The sequence below is a fragment of the Synchiropus splendidus genome, chromosome 16 (genome assembly GCF_027744825.2).
Source record: "Synchiropus splendidus isolate RoL2022-P1 chromosome 16, RoL_Sspl_1.0, whole genome shotgun sequence".
Lineage (NCBI taxonomy): Eukaryota > Metazoa > Chordata > Actinopteri > Syngnathiformes > Callionymidae > Synchiropus > Synchiropus splendidus.
Window position 1 is genome coordinate 15,739,329 of NC_071349.1, and position 19,963 is coordinate 15,759,291.

General features: G+C 46.7%; 2 protein-coding genes across 4 annotated transcripts; one reads left to right on the forward strand and one right to left on the reverse strand.

Moving 5' to 3' along the window:
- The first annotated feature begins 476 nt into the window (after positions 1 to 476).
- Positions 477 to 14,474, forward strand: ubr1 (ubiquitin protein ligase E3 component n-recognin 1). Of its 2 annotated transcripts, none has more exons than XM_053845305.1 (47): positions 477 to 542; positions 1,791 to 2,050; positions 2,265 to 2,343; positions 2,582 to 2,692; positions 3,770 to 3,897; positions 3,967 to 4,105; positions 4,368 to 4,430; positions 4,498 to 4,621; positions 4,689 to 4,799; positions 4,871 to 4,959; positions 5,022 to 5,120; positions 5,345 to 5,502; positions 5,576 to 5,675; positions 5,746 to 5,874; positions 5,944 to 6,124; positions 6,186 to 6,238; positions 6,323 to 6,433; positions 7,005 to 7,070; positions 7,138 to 7,239; positions 7,315 to 7,378; positions 7,453 to 7,577; positions 7,638 to 7,690; positions 7,770 to 7,872; positions 7,944 to 7,992; positions 8,062 to 8,216; positions 8,353 to 8,452; positions 8,528 to 8,631; positions 8,702 to 8,782; positions 8,853 to 9,034; positions 9,198 to 9,406; positions 9,471 to 9,567; positions 9,631 to 9,780; positions 9,855 to 9,952; positions 10,025 to 10,121; positions 10,799 to 10,947; positions 11,088 to 11,143; positions 11,213 to 11,309; positions 11,376 to 11,443; positions 11,533 to 11,680; positions 11,745 to 11,832; positions 12,264 to 12,400; positions 12,564 to 12,672; positions 12,750 to 12,806; positions 12,889 to 12,966; positions 13,034 to 13,204; positions 13,273 to 13,374; positions 13,759 to 14,474. In XM_053845305.1, the coding sequence occupies exons 1-47, from the start codon at positions 498 to 500 to the stop codon at positions 13,898 to 13,900; spliced, it is 5,217 nt and encodes a 1,738-aa protein (XP_053701280.1). In that variant the 5' UTR covers positions 477 to 497; the 3' UTR covers positions 13,901 to 14,474. The 2 variants fall into 2 exon arrangements, with proteins under 2 accessions (XP_053701280.1, XP_053701281.1); XM_053845306.1 differs by having other exon boundaries at positions 9,474 to 9,567.
- Positions 14,475 to 14,957: 483 nt separating this feature from the next.
- On the reverse strand, positions 14,958 to 19,699 carry LOC128747426 (photoreceptor outer segment membrane glycoprotein 2-like). 2 transcript variants are annotated; one of them, XM_053845308.1, is made up of 4 exons: positions 19,391 to 19,699; positions 17,179 to 18,003; positions 16,851 to 17,097; positions 14,959 to 16,754 (listed from the first exon to the last, which is right to left on the reverse strand). In XM_053845308.1, exons 2-4 carry the CDS (start codon positions 17,757 to 17,759, stop codon positions 16,482 to 16,484), a joined length of 1,101 nt encoding a protein of 366 aa, XP_053701283.1. In that variant the 5' UTR covers positions 17,760 to 18,003; positions 19,391 to 19,699; the 3' UTR covers positions 14,959 to 16,481. The 2 variants fall into 2 exon arrangements, with proteins under 2 accessions (XP_053701282.1, XP_053701283.1); XM_053845307.1 differs by having other exon boundaries at positions 14,958 to 17,097.
- Between the last annotated feature and the right edge of the window lie 264 nt (positions 19,700 to 19,963).

Genomic DNA, 19,963 nt, shown 5'->3' on the forward strand with positions numbered 1-19,963 from the left:
TTGACGGCCCTTCTCAACGGTCACAATATATAACCCGGCCCCTTGGGAAATTTAATTGCCCACCTCTGTTTTAGTATAACGTTCCAACCCCAGTTTAGTTCTGGTATCTATAGAGCCCTGTCGCCATCTAACGGACTTTTAGGGTATAACACTGTAGCGCTCATGTCAATAAAGTCGGACACAAGCAGTAATAAGGATAACGTTAGATTAGGATACGACAACAAGTATTGAGGGTCCCAGATCAGAGGTCTTGCTGAGATGCTGAAGTCTTGAACCAATTAGTTGTGTTTTTAACAATGGACGAGAGGAAGAAAATTATGCAAATATTAAAAATAAAATTTAAATTTGGGATGTAATTTTGTTATTTAAAGGGGTGAATAGCTGAAATACTCTCTAAAGTTGTTAAGGATTTTTTTTATTATTATTTTACTACTTATTATTTTTGGACTTGAGGTAGTCACTTCACGACACTCTCTGTACTTTACGGCCAATGGAACATGGCGCAGGGTGATACATCCTTGGACGGACTGAGGCTCAGCAAGGTTTGATTTTCTTCCGACCTCTTTCCGCGACAGTTGTTGCTCACGGCTTCGAGGACAACATCGACTCTTGGCGTGTTGATAGCTTTGGCTTCTGCGGTCTGACGGCGCTGCGAACGACGTCATGGTGGTCAAGCTAGCTGTAGCGCTTAGCTTCGACGTTAGCTCCCTGAAATGCTTGGAATGAGACTCGAAGTTGCGACTTCACGAAACTCTATCAGAAACAGCGCTTCCCCACCGACCATCGCACTTATTGTTGCACTTATTTCACTTGCATTTACTTGGATTTTTATTTTTTATCGTCATGTAATTAAGTTTCGCTTCTAAGTCGAAACTAAATTCGGTCTGTCCCGGATTCCCCCGAACTGTTTCTCTGCCCAATACGAAAGTGAAACGGTACCGTTTTATGTTATGATATTATGCTTCATTATTAACCAGTTTATGTGATTATAATGCATCTTAGTCAGTTCATGCTCACTATTCAAAAGAACCTACAACTAACTTTATCACTGAGTAGAAGGAACCGAACTGTTTTCGTGTCAGACACTCAAACAAAACCTTTAAAACATTACAAAGATTATTTTAAGTTGTCATCGACTTAGATATTTGAAATTAATTTCGTACTTTTATGGGTGTGGTTTTTCAGAAAGTTCCCAAATTCTTATGACCATATAATTTTAAATTGATCTTAAATGAATGTGTGTAAATTATTGTTTTAATTTAAGAAACACCTAATTTGTATTACCTAATTCTGTAATGTTATGGCCATTTTAGTAGGTTTTTGTGCAACTGTATCAACACACCACAGGCTGTTAGCACAGTTTATGTTTGCAGTGGTCAGTATTGATCATGTAATGTTAAAGGGAACAAGTGGATACAGGAAGTCATCCTCCAGTTTAGTTGGGATGTTAAGATTGAGTTTGTTGTTAGTTGACCCGTCCTTGGAATGTGAATTAATTCATTAGATTTTCTATCATTTGTGCAACAATATAGCGAAGACTGACCCACTTCTTTTCTGGGGCACGAGTGCATGATGTTCCATGATGTTGGAACTACAGACGTGGGCCAATATTTACATCTGTATCTTTGTTATTGTTGTACGATAGCTGAACACCTGACCTTGTCCTGTTTACATAGCGGCAGACTGGGGTTAAGCACCACTTCACCGGTCTCATAAATAAGACCGTGTGTAATTGGGCGGGCCTGAAACTGGGACGTTGCTGAACGAGTTGTTCTTTTGTTGTCGCACAGGAATGGCGGGAGTCTGGCAGCCTGAAGGCGGAGGTGCTCCGTCACCTGAGGCAGCATGTGCCTCGGATCTTCTGCCTGCAGACCGAGTTCAGCCAGCAGGACGAGGATGAGCTGTTGCAGAAGCACATCCTCCACCCGCTGGAGTGTTATGTTTTCGGGGAAGACCCTGAGGCGGGTCTGGAGAAGCTGAAGCAGGGCGGCACGTCGCCACAACTCTGTGGTCGTGTGTTCAAGGAAGGGGAGACTGTCTACTCCTGCAGGTGGGGTGGCACCTTCCCCAAACTTTATCTCTGCATGTGAAAGTACTTGCCTACACGTGCAATTGATTTACAAAACATTTTTTAAACAAGCACCAAGAACAAGTATAATTACAAAATATATTATTTATTTTCTTTATTTTTCTTAAATTGTCCACTTTTCATGCCACTGCGCCGCTAGTCACTTCAGATGTGATACCATGTCTGTGTGTTTCAGGGACTGTGCGATTGACCCCACATGTGTCCTCTGCATCGATTGTTTCCAGGAAAGTGTTCACAAAACTCACCGCTACAAGGTTGGTGCCTATAGTCAACGCTCTTCATTTAAATGGGTTGTGTAAAGATGTGAGAACAATTTACTCCAACATGTAATTGGAAATTTGAGACTAAGTTCCCGCTGTCTTTTGTGCTGAAAAATGTTTAATCATAACAAAATGTGGTGCCTTTTTGCTCAGTAGTTTTGCTGTAATTTTTTAAATCCCTATTTATTTATTTCGAAATATTTTACATAATCGCCCTCTCTCTGTCCCTCAGATGCATGCGTCATCAGGTGGCGGTTTCTGCGACTGCGGCGATGTGGAGGCCTGGAAGATCGGTCCGTGCTGCTCCAAGCACGACCCGGGATCGGCCACCGCCATGGTAACGGTGAGGAGAGTTGAAGCGCGGGGATGTGTGGGAGGATGACCCTCTTGGTGTCAGTGACCTCTCCAATGATTATTTTAACATCCAGCACCACAATATTCTCAGCTCCGGAGAAACACAAAGCTGCTTCCTTCTTATAATAAACTAGTGTGAGAAATTATTTCTGGGAATTACGAGCTGACGGAAGTTTCAAAAGGGTCTGAAGTTTCCTTCAAAGATCCAATTCATTAGTTTATTTATACCAATTTACATTCCACTATCGGACTTAAAAGTCACTTGAATTAGTTATAAATCTTAACATTGTCAGCCTCCCTCCTTAATATTTGGCAGAGCGACAGCAGCAGCCACACCACTGTTTGCTGCAGGCTCTTTTGTGTTTCTCTTTCCAGATCGAGATCAGCTTTTAACAACTGCAGTGCTGATTAAGATCATATCACCAAGGCCTTGATTTTCCAGTGCTACATTATGGGCTGTTGTTTGAAGCTGATGACGTGTTGATAAAAATAGCAACGAGAAAAGATTTAAGGAGTTTTACTTGAATAGGAAAAAAATGTTTCGCTTCCTGCTAGGAAGTATTTTAAATCTTGAATGAAAGTTATGGAGACTTTGGTGATGACAAAAAGGCAGAAATGTTGGATAAACCTTTAGCCGTGGATGTGCCCAAGGTCTTCTACCATCATCCGGAGACTCACATACTTGTCAAATGGGGTCAGAGTGCCCCCGGGCCAGGCATTTCCCACGCTGCTCTGACGTCTTCTCTTACATGAGATTGTGTTCTCGCTTCCAAGACAACGTTCTGTTGTTCCTCTTGGACATTTGTCTGAAATACTGAGCATCTGTGTGGAATGTTGTCTCCCGGGAGACCGAGTGTTTGGAGCGTGATTAATCTTCTGAAGCCAAATATTTAGCCCGCTGAAAGATAATGCAGAAGTTGTGACACAAGTTTTGTTAAACAAATGATCTTCTGTATTTATAAGCACCTTTCGCTTTTATCTCCGTCATGGAATCATTTCAGCCTGTAGTTTCATGAGCACCTCCTTCACCTTCAGTCCTGATTGATGATTTCCTGTGGTTCTCCAGGACGAGTGTGTGTTGGAGCCGGAATACTACCAACGAGTGGAGAACTTGTTCCGTGTGTTGATGCAGTACCTCACAGACTTTCTGGTGTGGGAGGAGGAGTCACACCTCCAGCCTGAGCTACAGCCAGAGTAAGTCCTGGCAAGTGTTTGATGGTGCAACATGCTCTGTTCCTGGCATGATCCAAGGTTTCCCACCAGGACTGAGGAGAACTCCTACTACTGCGTGCTCTACAACGACGAGCATCACTCGTACGAACATGTGATCTACACGCTGCAGCGGTCGGTCAACTGCGACCTGGCCGAGGCTCAGACACACACAACCCTCATCGACAAAGAGGTCTGTTCATTGTGTACTGGACCCTGTTTGACTCACAATTGCCCCTTGAAAAGCAACCATTTCCCCCCTTTAGGTTAAAACACACACACAACAACAATGTACTTTTTAAAGTACTTTTAACAAATAATTTTGTGGGTAAAGGACTATATGGAAAGAGCGGTGGAAGTTATGTATCCGTGTGTGTGTAATTATTTTGATATTTCTATCATTATTCAGTCGCCTCTGGTGTGTTTTATGAGGTTGACTTTGGTTGTGGTCCCAGGGCCGACGGGCAGTGAAGAGAGGAAGCCTTCGAACATGTCAGCTGGCTAAAGAACTGATCACGGTAAAGATCTTTGCAACTTCAGTCCCAACATGAACACAGCTTCACCGTTGATAATCCCTGCGTGCAGGCAAACTCGGAGCACATTTCACTGCAGCCGCTGCGAGTGGAGATCCTGCAGGTCACCGTCATGGCTCACCAGACATTTGCTCTGCGGCTCGGGGCTTGGTTCCAAAAGATGATCGGCTACTCAGGTCTGTCGTCACCAGCCCTTGGCTCAGCGGCAGCTGCCAGTCATGTGACCTGTGTGTTGTTGTACAGCGGGATTCAGGCAGGCATTCTGCCAGGTGGCTCTGGAGCCAAACAAGGAAGTGCAGCAGGGTCCTTGTCTGATCAGCCGACTGATGCTGCGTGATGCCAGGATGTACAAAGGTTAAACTCACTCATAAACATCAAAATAATAATAATAAAAATAATAATTAACAGCTTGCTTTACCTCGCAGGTGCTCGGAAGATCGTGCACGACCTGATTTTCTGCAGCATGCTGATGGAGAATGAGTTCAAGAAACAGTTCGCCATCGAGTTCACCCGAGTAAGAATCCGAGTAAGAAATGAAATCTAAGCTTGAGTCTGAAGTGGATCCTTCCGTTTCAGTATTACAAGCTGCTGCAGAAGGAGTTCATACTGGACGACCACGAGAGGAACATCTCCATCACGGCGCTGTCCGTCCAGATCTTCACTGTTCCCACACTGGTCAGTGAGTTCAACAAGTTTGGTCCCATTTGCAGTCTTGTTGGTCAATAAGTGAGTATTACTCAGTAGGTCACCTGAGGTCATGTAAGGTCACATGACTGGCTGTAAATATTGTTTGCAAACAGGAGATAAAGCTTCTTCAAACAACTACAAGGAGCTACACCTGCAAAACACATGTAGACATAAGAGAGTGAAGAGGCATGTTGACACCCCTTGTGCTGCAGGCGCGACACCTGATGGAGGAGGAGAAGGTGATCCCCGTCATCATCAACACCGTCATGGCCCTGCTGGACGAACACCTGGACGACAACAATCGCTTCCTCTTCCTGGGCTACAACTCTGACAAGTTCTCCAGGATCCAGATCATCTTCCATGACCTCAGGTGATTGCACCAGCAACCTTCTGTCCTGCGCTGTGTTGCTGATGCTAATGCGGGAGGGGTGGTATCCTGGCAGGTATATTCTGATCAGCAAACCCTCAGTCTGGACGGAGAAGCTGCGGAGAGAATTCCTCGCCGGTTTCAAATCCTTCCTGAAGCTGCTCAAGTGCATGCAGGTGAGTGTTGCTGGTCAGATGGTGACTTCTGCGTAAGGTCTGCTGATCTCTGGAGGACCTCTCTCCTCAGGGCATGGAGGAAGTGAAGCGTCAGTTCGGTCAGCACATCGCGATAGAGCCCGAGTGGGAGGCAGGTTTCTCTCTCCAGATTCAGCTGCGTCACATCCTGGCCATGTTCCAGGACTGGTGCTCCTCCGACGTGAGAGTTTTTCGGGCATTACCTGACCACTGAACGGGAACTTGAGTCACCTGTACAACGTCTCCCCAGGATGAGCTGCTGCTGCTGGCCTTCAAAGAGTGCCACATGGTATTGATGCAGTGCAACAACCAGCCCTTCCACCGAGAGGCCACCGACTTCTACATGTGCAAGCAGATCCTCCACGTTCGACCATACAAGGTGTCCCAGGATCCCGTCAGCATCCACCTGCCTCTGTCCAGGCTGCTGGCAGGTGAGACTGAAAGTGAAGTTGAAATTGTTGGTGGCGTTTTTACCAGTTCTCTCGTCTGCAGGCTTGTACGTGCTTCTCTGTAAAACTGGAGCCATAAAGCACCTGCAGGAGCCAGTGAGAGACCACTGACACCACATCACACTAATTGATGAGTCAGTGACTGATGTTTTCAATTCATACTTTTCATTTCCTGTGTAGGAGAGCTACGACTTTCCCAAGATGGCGGAGCACCCGCTGCGCTGCGTGGTTCTGGCTGCTCAGGTGTCGGCGGAGATGTGGCGCCGGAATGGTCTCTCTCTGGTCAGCCAGGTAACCTGACCACTCACTTCACTCCTGTGACTTCATTTTGATTCATTGTTGTTTCTGTTTCATGACTTCAAAAATTGTGTCTTTCTGTTGTAATTTTACTTTATTATTTTAGAATTTGATTTTATATTTCCATTGAACTGTCACCCCATCCAAACCAAAATGATCTCATTCATTTGTTTTTGCATATTTCTTTTAATTTTTTTACTTGAGAAGTTTTGAACAATATCTCCATGGTATTTCTCTTTTTCGTTTTGAATGAATGACACTAAAAGCCATAAATATATATTTTATTTCTGCTCATCTATTTTCTATGAAATAGAAGCCATTATTGCTTTGCTTTTTCTCATATTCAAATCAAGGGCGGAAAATCTTTATTTTTCATTGTTGCATAATTTAAAATGAATGACATCATTGATCATATCTGTAGTTACAATATTTATTTCTGTAACTTATTTTTAGGTTTGTTTCGCAAAAATATTGTTACAAAACTCTCCTATCATCATCATAACTTGTTTCATAAGATGAAGTTGCATCCCCACGTGACTCAAATGAGGTCTTCCTCCTTGGACAGGTCTACTACTACCAGGATGTGAAGTGCAGAGACGAGATGTACGACAAAGACATTCTCATGCTGCAGGTGTGTCCTGATCCATCGCTGACCCTCCTGTCTGTCTTCCTCATGTCTAAGTCATATCTTCTTCCAGATTGCTGCTTCCAAAATGGACGCCAACCACTTCCTCATGCTCTTGCTGCTGAGGTTCGAGCTGTTTGATTATTTTAATGACAAGTTCTCCAGAAAAGATCAGGTTTGTGGCTCCTCCACTTGGTAATCCTCCACCTGTTTGCTCTTAAATGTACTTGATTGTTGTTTAATTTTCTAGGATGAAGTGATTCAGAGGAATCGATTGACAGAGGAGATGTTGTACCTGCTCATCGTCGTAGTCGGTATGATGAAGCTCTCCTCTATGGAGATGACTTCAGTGAGTCAAAGGACACAAAAAAGACACTGCTGTCTGCAGGAGAGCGCTACGTTCCCGGGGTCAGTGATGTGACCAAGGAGGATGTGACGATGCGGGAAGTCATCCACCTGCTGTGCATCGAACCCATGACCCACAGTGGTCTGGCCAAAGGGTTGCCTGAGAACGTGAGCCGTTCATCAGTCTTTGGCTGTGGTCATGTTCGACTCTAAACTTTTACTCCGCAGGAGAGCCACGAAACTGGTCTGGAGTCGGTCATCACCAAAGTCGCCACCTTCAAGTGAGTAGGAGAACGAGTTCCTTCCTTACGTGAGGTGAAATATAGTGATGTTAATTCTGCCCTCTTCTTTGCCTGACAGGAAGCCTGGCGTTTTCGGGCACGGCTTGTATGAAGTGAAGAAGGAGCATCTGGTGGAATTCAACCCGTTCTTTTACCATTACTCAAGATCTCAACACAGCAAGGTGACAAGTCTATGATCCAAGATGAATCTCTGACTGTGGTTGGGACTGTAAACAAACTAAAATGCTCACAGGCGGAGGAGTCTCAGAAGAAGAGAAGAGTCCAGGAAGGCAAGGACAAAGGTAGGTCCTGTTTTTGATGATGATGCGTTTGTGATTGAAGGCTGACTGCTGGTCATGTGATGTGCACAGTGCTGCGCCCGCCACCTCCCCCTCCCTTCTGCACTCCCTTCGCCAACATCTCACGCTTGCTGTGCTGCGACGTTTTCATCCACATCATCCGGAGAGTTCTGCAGCGGGCAGCCGAGGAGAAGAGCAGCCACTGGACTGAGATCATGATCCAGAGGGTAGATGCACACAACAGTCTGTCAAGTTTTTGCTTGAAAAAAAACCATTTAGAAACCTGTAATACACACAGACATATTAAGAAGACAAACTGGAACATGATAAATCTGACTGTGCCACCTCTCTCTGATCCATCAGGCTCTTCACCTGGTGGCTCAGGCTCTGATGGAGGAGAAGAGTCTGCTGGAGGGCGGCAGAGTGGAGGATGTGACCTTTGACTTCAGCCTGAAAGCTTGCCGTAAGTTTCTCCATCGGCACCAAAAGCAGCATACCAGAGCTGATCATGTTGATCATGACCCGTGTGTGTTGGCAGGAGTCGGGTCAGAACACAACAAGTCTGTGTTCCACTTGTTATCCAAGATAAAAGTCCTTCCTTCTCTGGAGGGCCAGAAGGACACAGTCAAGTGGATCCTTCAGGTTTGTTTAACAAGTGCTAGCTAGTGTGGCGGTCAGTTCAGTAGTAATTAACTGACTGCTCTTCTTGAAGATGTTTGAGCTGGTCAAGTGTGTGAGAGAGAAGTCCTTCCCGTCGTCATCCATGAGTGTGGAGTCCAGCAAGCCAGAGGAGGTACACAGCGGCAACGACAAATGTTGTGTGTGGTTTCCTCATATAACTTGTCTCGCTTTGTCGCCGACAGAATTCCCAGGATAAGGAAAAGGCTGAGCGTAAGCGCAAAGCAGAGGCAGCCAAGCTCCACCGTCAGAAGATCATGGCCCAGATGTCAGCTATGCAGAAGAACTTCATTGAGTCCAACAAGATGCTGTACGACAACATGCCGGAGGGCACCATGCAGGGAGAAGCTGTTACGTCCACCGAGAGGTCAGTAGAGATCAGAGTTACACTCATCACTTCACACAGTTTGTGATGATGTTGATTCTTCTTCTTATTCTTCTTATTCTCTTGCTTCTCTTTCTTCTCCTTCTTCTCTTCTCTTTCTCCTTCTCATGCTTCCTCTCCTTCTTCTGCTCCTCCTCCTCTTCAGCTGCTCCATGGAGCAGAAGGAGCTGTGTGTCGCCGTCGGCCCAAACCGAGGGTCCACGCCAGCCAAGAGGGAGGTGCTGACCTGCATCCTGTGTCAGGAGGAGCAGGAAGTGACCACGCAGGCTCCAGCCATGGTCCTCACTGCGTGCGTCCAGAGGTCCACCGTGCTGACTCAGTGTCGGGGGAAGATCCTGACCAACAATACAGAAGGTCTGGACTCACCCGTCTCATCCTGAGTCCTCAGACGACTTGTTGATGGTTCTCTCGTCTCCAGCAGAGTCGTCGTATCCCCTGTTCATGTCTCCGGAGCTGGCAGTGGGGACACACACCGGTAGCTGCGGGCACGTCATGCATGCCACCTGCTGGCAGAAGTGAGTCAGCATCACCATTGACTTGTAAAACGGACCACAAGATACAGTTAGCGGTTTCTGCAGATACTTTGAGGCGGTGCAGAACACCACCAGGAACAGACTCCACGAGATGATCATCGACCTGGAGAACTGCGAGTATTTGTGTCCTCTTTGTAAGTCTCTATGCAACACCGTGGTCCCTCTCATCATGCTGGAGCCGCTCGTGTTCAACTAGTAAGTCAGTCTGTCAACACCTCAACAAGCCTCGTGGACGAATCTCATTAGAGTTCTTTCTTTGTCTTCCATAGCGAAAATGCAGAATTAATCGGTCAACATTTGACTCTTCCTCGATGGATCCAGGTCCTCACTGCTCGGATTAAAGGCCTCCAGCTGACTCAGGACGCTGGTGAGAGCTGCCACTGGTGTGCAGGTCATGTGAGGTGGTTATTGAAGTTAATGCAAGTTGCTGCTCACTCAGATGACACCACAGAGAGCAGCAGCAGCAGTGAGGCTCAGATGTGTGGAGAAGTCCTCCCTGACTTTAGGTCCATCCTCAGCTACGGCGTCCAAGAACCGTGAGTCGTTTTTTCCATCAATTCTTGAACCGCTAATGTCGAGGTATCTGGACCTGCTCGTGTGCTGTGTGTGTACCCCAGTGTTTTTCAACAAAGAGCAAAAGACTGCTGAGGATTTGTCTGGAAACTCAAATCTACTATAAAATAATGCAAAAGAGAAGTGATGACATCAAAACAGTTATTTAAATTAAGTAAATACATAAATCACATTTGAAACAAATACATTTTCTGCAATTTGTTTCCGCAAATATCCTGGCAAAATAACAACCAAGTGTCAGTAGCTACAGTTGTTCACAAATGAATGGGGATTTTCTATAGCACTTTAAGCACAAGTGTGCTTTGGCCGTGGTTCCTTTGGTGGTGAGCCCTGGGATTGTTTCAATGAACTGAGAGTGCTGTGGCTTGAAAATGGTTGAAAAACACTTGTGTACCCTAAAAAAAAGTGACTAGAGCGACCTTAGCTGCGCAGCTAACTGTTGCAATGTTTTCTTGTTTGAGAGGTTAGTTTGATGTATTTGTGTGAATCTCTGCTCAGTGTTGGGGAGTCCATTAGAAACAGCAGATTAATGCATGTACAGGACCTATTTTCAGGAATTGAGATCTGTTTATGAGTGCTTCTGTATTCTTCATAACTGTGTTATGTTTTCCCTGAAGTCTTTTTCCTCTGCTCTCATCAGGAGGAAGTTCTCAGACAGCATAGCAGAGATGCTGGTTGTGTGCGCCACCACCGTGCACAGAGTGGGGCTGCAGACGGTGCCCAACGAGCTTTGCTCAAAGGTGCCGATCATGTCCTGGAACACCTGCGCCTTCACCATCCAGGCTATTGGTGAGTTTCACTTTCATGCTTGAGTGGCTTTCCTGTGGGCACTCTGGTTTCTGCCCACAGACCAAAAACGTACAGAGGTTACTTGAGGTGACTGTCTTTATGCGTCAAATGAGTTCAAGTGAGCCATTGTGTCTGAACAGAGAACATCCTGCAGGAGGAGGACAAGCCGCTCTTCGGCTCCCTGCAGAACAGACAGGTTTGTGTTTGCACACTTGGTTTTTGTAGTCAAGACTTGTGTGTGTGTAACATGTTGTGTTGTCGTCAGCTGGCCGGCCTGAAGGCCATCGTCCAGTTCTCAGCAGCCCAGAGACACAAGAGCTCTCAGGCCGTGATCCAGGGACACTTCAGGGACATGCTGGCAGGTAAAGACCGATCAAGTCCAGTGAAGTGACTCCGTCCAGGGACCAAACCTTGTTCTACCTTTTCAGTTCTGCTGCCACACTTGAGCAGGAAGAACACGCCGTCGCTGCTGGAGGTCGACTTCTTCCACCTCTTGGTGAGTCATGGTCCACCTTGGTTCCCTGAATCAATCTGGATTGAAAGTACTGTGCAATCTTAACTTCTCGGATGCCTTCACCTGCTCAGGTGGGCCTGGTGCTGTCCATCCCCTCGCTGTACCAGGAGGAGACGGTGAACCTGCAGCCATCTGCAGTCAGCTCAGCCTACAACCACCTTCACCTGCTGCATCTGGTCACCATGGCTCATGTCCTGCAGGTGCTGCTGGTCACCACAGGTAGGACCACACACAGTCAGCGGTCAGCAGGGGTCAGATTGACCGTCGGATGGTTGCTTTGCAGATTTCCCTGCTGCAGCAGCTGGAGAAGAAGCAGAGGAGGCACAGGCGGCTGCAGAGTTGTACTCCACAGTTTCAAAGTGCACCAGCAGGTACGCCGTCCTCTCTGAGCCTTCTGAAATCTAACCATCATAAAATAGATTTATGAATCATTATTGTTCATCCACTGAAGTCTTCTGTGCTAAATATTGCTATGATTGATCAAATAAAATTTAATTAAAAAAAATAATACAATTTATTTTTAATGGAATTGTTTCATTGCACATTTTTTTCTCTTTGCAATTGTTTATCCCATATAAAGTATGTGATAAATTTGATACATTAGCATGTGAGTACATTTTGAATGACCTTCATTCACCTTTTTTTAAATTTTACGTTTCATCAAGTATGGATTAAGGCTAGCAGACTGATTCGGACCTCCTGGTTCTTTGGTGGTTCTGTTTGGTCTGCTGTCCTGTCATTACATCATAGTCTATTCCTGTCACTTCTAACGTGCCGTCATGTGATTTTCTCTTCTCGCCAGGTCCAGTCCTGATGTGTCCGGCAGCTCTGTGGCTGACAGGGTGAAGAGAGGAATCACTCCCTTCCTGCGGTGCGCTGCCCTCTTCTTCAATTGCCTTACAGGAGTGCCCCCTCCTGAGGAGCTCCTGAGTACTGCAGGTGAGTCAAGCCACATGTCTCTCTTCTGTATGTCAGATTTCAATGACCCCAGTGATTCACTGAAGGTTTACTGCATCTTGCTTGTAGCTACCTAGCATTTTGTGCTCACAGCTACATTCAAATGATTCTTTAGAATTGACTGTGATTTGGTCCATTGTTGCAGTTAGAGCTCAGGATCAGGTGGAGGCGCTCTGCAGCTACCTGTCACTTCCCGCCAACGTGTTCCTGCTCTTCCAGGACCACAGTGAAACGGTCACCCCGCTGCTGCAGAGGTAGAGGGGGTTCGAGGTGGGAGGGGCTTCGGCCGCTGATTCCGGTCTCATGACCAGTTTTCTTGTCCTTCCCTTAGGTGGTGTGCTGCTCCGACCGTCACCAAAAGCCTGAGAGGCAAAGCCCAGGTGGTCAGGTGAGTCATGGATCCTGCTCACTTGTTGTCTGGTAACACAGCAGCACATTCAAGGGTCTTGGTCTGGACTGCTCCCCAACAGGTTTCCAAGGAGACGGAACCACTTGATAGATCTTCCTGAGGACTACAGCGCCCTCCTGAACCAGGCCAGCCACTTCCAGTGAGACCCTGAACCCTCACCCAACGCCTCGCCTGTGCTGCCCTCTCACCGCTCCCATGCTCCCCAGGTGTCCCAAGTCTTCAGACGACGAGAGGAAACACCCCACGCTGTGTCTGTTCTGCGGCGCCATGCTGTGTTCTCAGAGCTCCTGCTGTCAGAGTCAGCTGGACGGAGAGGACGTCGGCGCCTGCACCGCTCACGCCGCCACGTGCGGGGCCGGAGTGGGCATGTTTCTCAGGTGAGTTGATCTTCCGTTTTGGTTGGGCCCAGTTCTGATGAATGAGGTTTGTGATTTGTGTTGGACAGGATACGTGAGTGTGAGATCGTTCTGATGGCCAGTAAGACTCGGGGAAGCACGTACCCCGCCCCGTACCTGGACGACTACGGCGAGACGGACCCTCATTTGGTGTAAGAACTTCACTAGTCTGATCATCGTGCTTGAATTGTTTAAGATGACCAGAGAACAAGAAGGCTGGGTGCCATTTCTCATCCTAAAACTGGGTTTTGCGCATCACATGTCAGTGTAGTGCAGCCAATGGCACGTTGTCTTTATCACTTCACTTGGATGCAGAAGGCGCTTCATAGTGGAGGGCACTCAGAACCACGTGCTAGTATTAAGTGCTAGTGTTAGCGTGAGAAATGGGACACAGCCCAAGTGACTTAGGTGTGGAATTAAAAAGAGTCACAGCCATGAAAGGCTGTTTGGTGACCAGACCCTGGCTCTCTGAGGTGGTGATTGTCCACCTCCTCCCATCCCAACTTAACCGCTGCTATCCTCACCACCCCTTGCAGGCGTGGCAACCCCCTGCACCTCTGCCCAGAGCGCTACAGGAAGCTGAACCAGCTGTGGCAGCAGCACTGCATCCTGGAGGAGATCGCCCGCAGCCTGGAGGTGGTCAACGTGATGTACGCCTTCGAGTGGCATATGTTGTGATGAGCGTCGATGACCTGCGACAAGAACCAAGCACAGCGCCTCTGCTACTGAAGTCCCAGCTGCCCAAAAATCCCCCAAACACCCACCCCAAGTGCAGAGCAGAGCAGTGGGATGAGGAGAAGACTTTGGTGGGAGAACGTCCAGGAGCGTCGGACCGTAGACGTAGGTACTGGAACCAAGACAGTCGCCGCCTCCTCTCGTCGATGCTGTGAATCTCTTCCGATGCTTGAACTGTGGATATCAAAGGTGAAGTGGAGGAACGACTTAGCACAGCTCCACACTTATATCTGAGTATTACACAACTGCGGTACCTTCCTCCCAAATCATACGCAGCCTTGTATGTATCTTTATTTCCTCTTAATTTCAGGGGTTCAAATATAAGTCACACGATAATCTTAATTTATACCAAGAGGATTAATTATGAGTTGGATATTTCAGTGTTGTGTTTTAAGTTTGTGAGAAGAAAATCATGAGTTGCTTCATTTTTATTTCTTGTCTGCGTGAACATTTCTTTCTTCCTCTGCTCTGAGAGACACTTCCTGGCTGCGACAATAAAAACAGTCATCCACCTGAACACATTGTCTTCGGGTTCACGTTTTTTGTGGTCTGTTTTTTTATGTTTGAGAGTTAATCGATCTCTTTGAGTCGTTGATCCCATCATTGGCGCCAAGTCATGCAGTGTGCCTGTTACAATGAAGCAGGTTCTTCTATTCTGATGCTTGTCAAAAATCCACCTACCATATGGACCCGGTAGTTTGTTGCGTGAAAAAGTTATGTTGCGTGAACTTGACTTGGGTAGGCGCAGCGCAGAACACAGGTGTGTCTTTCCTGGGCTTAGTCAAAGGCGTATTCTTAGTGAACCATGCTTGGAACACTGCGGGAGAACTTCTTAAACCCAACTTCCTGTTTCCATGGCTAGCTCAAGCGTTTTTCCACTTTGGTTTAACACCTCCACTTCAGACGGGATCGTGTTCTCCACATGAAATGGTGACGTCCTCTCTTCACCGAGGCACTGGCTAACGCTCATCTGTCACAGAAGGATGACAGATTAATGACACCAATTTGACCAGGGCCCCAAGATTCCAGAAGATATTAGATAGTCGGACAAGCGACCACCTATTTGGCGGCAGTGTCGACCAAACAAAAATAATACAGGGAGGCCACGAACACACATTGAGTACAGTCCTTTATCAGTGGATTTTGTCGTCCTGTAGCCATTTTCAATTCACAACAAATCATACAACAACAGAACCTTGTGAACACATGTAAACCAGAGCTGGAGGGCGTGCGAATTATTTACGCAGACCAGGTCGAGGCAACACAAAACAGGATGCTTTTGCCCTCTGTGGAATGAGCCAAATGGTCCATAGCACCAAAGACATGCTCACCTGCTATTTCACCATGGACAGCACCAACCTACTTAGTTAGGGTTGTATGTGTTGGGTTCGCCAAGTCAGCACGTGCCCTAACCTCTTGGAAGGAATTGTACAGGTATTTCGAGCCAAGCCAGGGGCTATTGACTCAACTCTGATCTGGTCCGACATCCATGCACTTCCCTCTGGAGCCAGAGAGGTCACATGAGCTTTCTAAGATATGGTGCGCCATCAAACACACGGATGATCGGCAGCACCATGCGATGGTCAGTTCCTCTACCTAAGTGGACCTGAGGGGAGTCCTGATGGTCCCAACCAATCCAACAGGCATTGGACGTTTAGATAAGACTCCCTGTGGTCCAAAACCCAAGATGAGTATAACACACCAAAATAAATACAAATAAATCACATGATGGAGGGAGAAGAATGCATGGACTTATACCCGTCCCAAGAGGTGGAGTCGTTCCTTGGGCACCACAGAGATTAACAGATCTGGATGGAGCAACAGTACTGAGAATGACTGCTGCTGGAATCCGAAGTCAACGCCTTAGTACCTTAGAGTGTAAGCACAGGAACAAGGCCATTCATCCCGGAGATCCATGTATGGACTCCCATCATCTCCTTCACTGCATGAGCCAGATCTTGGCTCATGCCAGATGACCTCACTAGGACTGAACCTCCCTGGCGTACGGAGGTTCCTTCTGCACCGTGGTGAGGCACACTCAGGGTCCCACTCTAGCCTACAGTCTCTAGTTGGTGGCCCAACCAAGGGGATCAGAGGAACATGTGACTAAAATGAATGAGGCGGTAGGTCCATCCAGAGAGACCTAAAAGTTCCAAGGCTCCTCTAGCAGACACCTCTGAATTGGTGACAGATGAGGGGCTGAAGCTGAGATTAGGTTGGTGTCTTTATCTTTTGGTTCAGGATCTTGCAGAATCTACGGACAACAACGCGACATGATCAGGCTTTCCTAACAAGACTAACGCCTGGGTGCGTAAGTCATTTATGAATTTGTGATCTTTTGGTCTCATAAGGCCGACTGATCTCAAGGCCAGTGGACGTGCACGTGAATGCACGGATGCAGAGTCAGGCAAAGTAACATGATGATGTCATCAGGCGGCGACTCTCTGGAGCAGGCAGCGCGATGTCACATGTAAACATTAGGTCACAGAAATGGCCCTGTGTGCCCCGGAACGCCCAGGCGTCATCAGCTAACTGCCTGGCTCTTCTGCGGGGGCAGGTTGTCCGGGCCGTAGTGCGCCTTGGACGACGAGGGGACGTTGATGTTGGGGTCTCCGTTGTTGGCCGTGTCGACGTGGTTGTTCTTGCCGAGATTCTTGATGATGTTCAGGTTGATCCGGGCCGTCTCCATGAAGCTGTTCTCCAGCAGCCAGCCGTCCGACTCGGAGTCCGGGTCGCCTTGCCGCAGCACGTTCTCCAGCGAGGTCTGCAGGTACCGGACCCCAGTCAGAACCGACAACTGTAGCAAGAGAGAAGAGGGTAAGTCGAGCCTTTTCATGATTTCTGTATTTACAGAGGGATGATCATGTGATCTGATTCCAGACCACCGAGCGACCTCGAACATCCAGGTGAGCAGCACAGTGAGGCCGATGGACTGCATGATGTTGGTGTAGTAGTCCAGCAGCGCGCGACAGCAGCCAGAACTCCACAAGTTCAGCTGCTCCGTCTGGTGCTCGTAGTTGAAGTGCGCCGAGTTGTTGGTGACCTGGCTCTGGATGCACGGCCGCGGAGAGTTGACGTTGCAGCAGCTGAAGGGGACGGCGTCCATCAGGTACTTCCCCTCCACGTTGCTGCGCAGACGACTGCAGAGCCACACCTTTGTCAGCCAACTTCACACAGTTATGGGGATCTGACCGAAACTATGCACAGTGTTGGGGACTTACTCCTGCACCTCTCGGTGGGTCATGTCCAGGTAGCGGTTGCTGACCCACTGGATCTGGAACCAGTCCTTGTATCCGTTGTTGCCGCAGCACTGGAACTGGATTTGCAGCAGGTCCATGGTGCGTTTCAGGAAGCAGCGGCCCGGAATGTCGGTGTCCTTATAGAACCTCATGGCGTCAGCCAGTCCTAGCTGCAGCGACTCTTCCAGCTGTCCATGCATGGTGTAGCACATGAGCGCCCCCACCAGGATGCAGCAGGTGAAGAAGAAGGTGAAGATGATGTACGGCAGCAGGATCAGCTTCCAGCGCAGGAACTTGGTGGCGTCGGCACAGTCGTAGCAAATCTTCCCGCCCAGGAAGTTGATGGCGCAGGCGATGAGGCCGACCGCGATCAGCATGTTGGGGACGGACTGAACGTCGCGGTCTGCCATTAGCTCCGCCCTCTTGTTGATCTCCACCTTCAGGTAGATGCCCAGACTGAAGAGGATGGCGCCGGTGACCACAGAGATCCAGTTGAGGATCCAGAGCACCTGCGCCAGCTTGTCCCTCCTGGTTTTGGTGAATTTCACCTTCAAAACCGCCATCCTTGGTTGGCCCTGCGTCTAAAACCAGTCAGGTGAGGTTGGCGGGTGGGGGTGCGGAGGGGGGCCGTGACACTCTGGTGGTCCGCTCATAAGCAGATTAGACTCTCGGCCAGAGTGTGGCAGGCGCTGCATTCTGCTGTGATTCAAGCAGAGCAAGTGCAAGCGAGTCCAGCGAAGCGCTGAGGCTCTCAACTGGACCTGTTCACCGTGGGCCCCCTGCACTCCCGCTGCCCTCGCTTCCTGCCTGGAAGAGAGTGGCGAAGTGAATGAGCAGATGAGTGCAGCCTCCCTCTAATCCCACTTAATCATTAATCGGCCGCCGAGGATTTCAGTCTTTCAGCCTCCTTCTGCTGCTCGGGGCAAACCTGAGTGTGTTTTCAGTCAAGAACTGGGGCTCATTACACAACTATTTCCATGTTGTCACACTATTTTCTCTTCATTCGTCTTCATCTAGTTTATTTTCTTTATTTTGAAATTTCTTATTTTCCATCACATCTGCATTTTTCATCTTAAAATGCTTTTTATATATAAAGAAGACATGAAAACAAATATATTAATGTAATTATTTTTTCATTTGTTGATTTAAATTTCCAGGATATTTATTTGTTTTGTATTCATTCTAATCCATTATTTTCTTTATTTTTGATACTTTTTTCTCTCCCACTATACACACACACACACACACACACACTTTCTGAAATGTGTTATTCATTTAAAGCAGATAAGAAAATAGTATAATAAAATTATTTTACTCTTTTCCATTTTATTTATTTAATGTATTCATATTTAATTCTTACTTAATTACAGTTTTATTAATATGCACAACAATGTTCCTCATTTAAAATGAATATGATCATTCAATAAATAAAAACATTTTTCCACCATTTCTTTTAAAGTATGACCTCATTTAAAAAGCATTTGAAATAACTTGATAAATGCATTGTATAAAATGTCTTTTCACTGTCTTATGATACAAATTTTCATATTTTTGAAATCTTAAATTTAAGCATGGTCCTGCCCACTTTCCCAGTCGTCCAATCAAATGTCCTCATTGTCTCCCATCAGATTATTAATCCTCAAAACAGATGGAGATGTCATTCTTCAGATTATGATTTCTAATTGGTATATTTTTTATCTTCAAAATGTCTTCTTTAAAAACTGCTTCTGGTCATGTTACTTTTTCAAGTAGTTTTTATATTTTCAGTCGCAGTCTTATGCCGCACTGCTGATCACATAATACATTCAGTTTCACCTTTTTATGTTTCATGATGTCGCGGTTCGATCTGTTAATCTGATGAACGATTGTCAGATAAACTAACAAAGGAGTTGCTCACATTTTCTGAATACAACAGCAATATAATGTAAACTGTAAATCTAGTCGTTTAAAGAATGGACAGCACTTCAGGGATTATTGGTACCAAGGTTGTTTTCACCATTAAAAAGAGTTTTGTTTTTAGATAGAATGACCAAATGCAAGTCTGACATCGATTCTCTCCAACCGTGATGTGTTCCAATCATTAACTGCTCTGAGGTAAAAGCAGCATCAGGTGTTGTTCCTCGACAACACCAGATAATCCAGTCCAGATTACTGGCAAGAGAATAACACTGAATGAAAGAATAAAGATGCGTACCTGTGTCACCACTCATCTGAGATCTTCTTCCGCCTCAGTCGAACATGTTGCTGAAGAAAATTCGCCTCAGAAGAGTGGACGCGTAGCTGCGGCCAATGAATCTGAGATTGGGATTATTGGATTATGGCGTCCCAAAGAGGCTTGTCAGGAGAAAGAGTCACGTCTCAGCAGATCTAGACTGGAAGTGACGACCACCAGGGGCGGAGGAGGAAGATCATTTAGAGGTTTCCTACCTCCAACTTTTCTTCTTGCTATAGAGATTCAGAGTGACCTTAAGGTTCAGTGGGCATCCAACTAAACACCTGCCGCTCTGAGAGACCCGACTTTACCCTCCATACCTGTAGAGGGCAGTGGAACACGCTAAAGCCACCTGAATGATTTTTCTTTTTTATGCAAAACAATTTTACATTATTATTATTATAATTATAATGAATAGTATTTTTTGTGTTTTTCCAATTTATTCTTATCTTCATCTGGTTCAATATAATCATTTTGCATTTAAAAGATAATTAATTGTAGGTTATTTTTTTTTAATAATAAAGATGATAATTCATTGGCGACCCGTCCCTGCCC